Source organism: Dreissena polymorpha, chromosome 10 (genome assembly GCF_020536995.1).
Source record: "Dreissena polymorpha isolate Duluth1 chromosome 10, UMN_Dpol_1.0, whole genome shotgun sequence".
Lineage (NCBI taxonomy): Eukaryota > Metazoa > Mollusca > Bivalvia > Myida > Dreissenidae > Dreissena > Dreissena polymorpha.
Genome location: NC_068364.1, coordinates 19,416,894 through 19,420,884, shown reverse-complemented (window position 1 = coordinate 19,420,884; position 3,991 = coordinate 19,416,894). Strand labels below are relative to the sequence as shown.

General features: G+C 31.3%; 1 protein-coding gene across 1 annotated transcript; it reads right to left on the bottom strand.

Annotated features, from left to right (window-relative positions):
- Positions 1 to 449: 449 nt before the first annotated feature.
- LOC127848882 (uncharacterized) lies at positions 450 to 3,737 on the bottom strand. Its single transcript, XM_052381548.1, has 4 exons — positions 3,620 to 3,737; positions 3,104 to 3,201; positions 2,231 to 2,320; positions 450 to 1,549 (listed from the first exon to the last, which is right to left on the bottom strand). The coding sequence occupies exons 1-4, from the start codon at positions 3,706 to 3,708 to the stop codon at positions 1,509 to 1,511; spliced, it is 318 nt and encodes a 105-aa protein (XP_052237508.1). The 5' UTR covers positions 3,709 to 3,737; the 3' UTR covers positions 450 to 1,508.
- Positions 3,738 to 3,991: the final 254 nt, after the last annotated feature.

The following is a 3,991-nucleotide window of genomic DNA, read 5'->3' as shown; positions in this document are numbered from 1 at the left end:
GCCCACTCGCTATCTTAATGAAACGAATAATGTTAAATTTAACAAAACTATGAAGACGAAACATTTAACGAAACTTCACACTTTTAAATATGACTGTGTCATTTAAAAACAATGTCGAGTTGTTTTCTGCGTGAAGGAACTTTAAAAATTTTCGGTTGGCTAGATGTGTAAAGAAATTGGGAGTATCGTCTTGGATGCGACTGTTATATGTGAACGGTTTATAATTGAGTTTTAAAAGAAGCATGATCTTATCTCTATCGAAGCCGACTGATAAAACTGGTAACATACACTTTTTGTTCATTTATTCCAATATATAAATAAGAATATGCAAACAGGATTGCACCTAAAACTGCATGATGTATAATGCACTCTTTTAATCTATATAATGTATAGGGCTCATATTGAATCAATTAACAACGGCTTCGTCTCAAAGCCTGTATTGGTGTTCAAATTGAGTTATGTTGCCTGCTAAGCCGATCCCATTCTAAACATTCGTGAAACATTAATACATAATGCGACATATGCAACTAAAGTCCAAGCATATGTTTAAGTATTAATCTATGTTTGAACAGTGATTTTTCACTTTTCAAGTTTTAAGCTATGCGGAAGGTATTCAGGTTTTGCGGATACAGTCTGTGTGATAGCTAGTTGTTCAAAATATACTTCGCAAAGTGCCGAACAAAGCATATGGCACATTATTATTGTGTCAGATTTATGTTCATATTAGAAAGGTAAAACGTCTGTCGCATAAGCAATATTGTCGTGACAAAATGATCCTGTATTATGAATATGGATAGTGTGCGATTACCATATAGTTTGACACAAGACGCATTCACTAGACAACGGACAAAACAGACACGCAATACATGACTCACTCCTTAAGTTCTGATGGCCTTGTTTAACAAACGCGCTATGGGCAAGACGAAATTGGATGTGTATTCTAGAAAGGTCTTAAATTAGTTGTGTTCCAGACAGATCTTTAAATTGTCATCACTTTAATCAGACGAAATATCTTTCCTAAACATGCAACTAGATGAAATAAAGTATTTTCAAACGCAATCAATATTGCACAATATATGCGGATAAACGTGTTGAAATAATGAATTAAATGTTTTTAAACCTTGTTTAAACACACTTAAAACCAATCCATGTATTAATTACAACATATCTAATAGTCACATACAAAGTCATTTCACGTAGAAAATGGTTTGCATAAATTTCATTTAACTTTTTTCTTCAGAGGCATCACCGACTATCACCTGTACATAATCTATTGAATAATAATGCAGTAATGTTAAATTTCAAAAAGTTCTATTAAAGTCTGGCCGCTAAGATATCCATTAAAACGATTTCAACGAAACCCTTGTAGTATATTTAAAGACTGTGGCTTAAAGCCTGTGTGAGGTCATTATTGTCTATCCAGTCGTTTGTCTGTTAAGCGACATATCTCAAGGATGTGGATGTTCACATTGACTCCACTATTAATTTGCACAATGTGAGACTGATGATCACAGATTTCGCCTTTCATCTTTGGAGATGTATCCATCACCTGTAATGCATCGCAATTTACTTAGAGGTAATATACGATAATGTTCTTTTTCTAAAATATATAACTTTATTATGCAATACATATAAATTAATGTGTTATTGAGAATTAAATTAGAAAACATTATTAAGTCTTAAACATATAAAATAAACTTATTTACGATCCACTCGTAATTTTAAACAATTTACAAATGCATGTGTATTATGTCCAATTCTCATTCTTGGCAGTTCGTTATTTATCTAATAACATTTTTTGTCGCTTTAGCAAGCAATCTATTCAATATCGATTCTATAAGCGCTTAATGAATACTACCTGATATTTATGTTCCGGAAATCAGTGTTAACATGTTCCAGCCCCAACAAGCGGTATACTAAACATTATAATACGGGATACATTCCAACGTCATCGCATATAAATAGTATGCAAGGATGAGTGGATCGACTTTAAAAATGATATACCAAACTGAGGTACAATAATATATACTATATTATACTTATTCGTGATGTGCACGCCATCGTCACTATTTCAATTATTTCAATAACTTTATAGTCCTATAAAAGAATCATTCACATGCACCAGCCGAATTTAGATATGTTCTCGTTCAAAGATGCCCAGTTGTCATGTTATTTAAACAAAGATCGCCCATGACGGATTTATCGCAATTCATGTATCAACTATACTTACCGTCTGTGTCGAATATTTCCTTCACCCATTCATCAAGTGTGCCATCGCGTTTATCACAGAGATCAAGAATAAACTGGATCTTCAGCCTGTCTAAATGTGTAAGAATTATTATACGAAAATATTCTATTAGTACATTTTCTAAACAAACCTTTTACTGCTTAACTAAACTGGTAAAACGTATAAGTTGTATTCTTACAATATGTGCTAATTATATGGTTCTATTTTCCATAATAAATAATTGTGTTTGACAATTGGTTAGTTAGTTTTATTTATTTAAACAAGTCAAGCAATTAATAGTTCAATATAATCAATTGAATACAATATCGTAACATATTAATATAAATACTACGATATAACTAACATTCTAACTTCAAATTTGAATGGCTGCATTAATCACATATCTAACTAATATTATGACATGATGCATACACAGGATAACCCGTAAAGCCTAGACATGTTAAAATGAATAAGCTTATTTCCAACGGGCCCCTCGGTTTTATCAAACATATCATATAAACGGCTATAAATATATAGGTTTTTTTGGTTCTTAATATAAAATCGAAATGATCTTACAGATTGTTTCTTTTACATATTAAGTGAATCTTTCAAAGGTTGACATTATAATGCACAGACACAAACAAATTAACATAAACATAAGGAATTTCATAAAATAAAACCAATCTAAAAGTAAAATTACGTGGAATTCTCGTCTACCTTCATAATAGCACATGCTATTAATCTTTATTATGCATGAATAATATTTGCATGAAAAAAGTATTGTAAGTCGTTTCATTATATATAAAAATATCAGGAATAAAATAGTGTCTGCTGGTCTTTAAGGAACTAAAGCATTAAACGTTATAACTTATATACCCGGAACGTCGGTTAAATGGTGTTCAAGCGCTTTAAAAAACTGTATTTTCCCAGTTGGATGTTTGCAGAGGGCGTGCGTTGCAAAGTGATACACAGTTCTGAAAATACAACGATCTTTAATAATAGTGCAATAGACGTTTTACATTTCTAACATACTTTTCTGTTTATTTTGACTGAGGTAAACTTAAATAGTTTAGCTTCATATTTGCATTGAAATGTTTGTATTATATATTGATTTCACTATAGATACTGTCATAAAAACCATACATAACGCAATGCAGTTTTATAGATGTGACACAATGAGAACCAACTATAAATGCAGATTACCGGTATGTGATTTTGCAACGTGTTTTGATTTATGTCTTTTTTTATTACAAAAAGTATCTCGCCGGATTATCAGCGAATGTTCTCACATGGGTATTTTGTCAATCAAAATATGCGTTCATATCGCGCATGTTCTGACAAAAATGCCACTCACAATATATATGTATTATATATAGTTTAATGTCTACTTACGGTTTTTTAGTGTCGTCATATTGTCTGATTATATCCCTATATTCATTTAGCAAAACATTGTTATTTACATCGTCATTTACAGACATCATCCCTTGGTCCTGAATTGCGCAAACAGTAAACCTCGCCAGGACAATGGCGCCTAAATATGTCAGCGAATTCCACATGTCTCTTGTTCTTATCAAGGTAACTAAACGGAAAAAAACAACTGAGTATTAATGTTATAATGAAGATATAAGTCCATGAAGGAAAAATTGTGTCATCGAAAAATTCAATTTTATTTTTTTTTAATGTGTATTTCTGCTCAGTGTTTATAGTGTTTCAATTTATATTCAAAACGAATCTTAATCATACAAATAAATTAATTGGCGATAA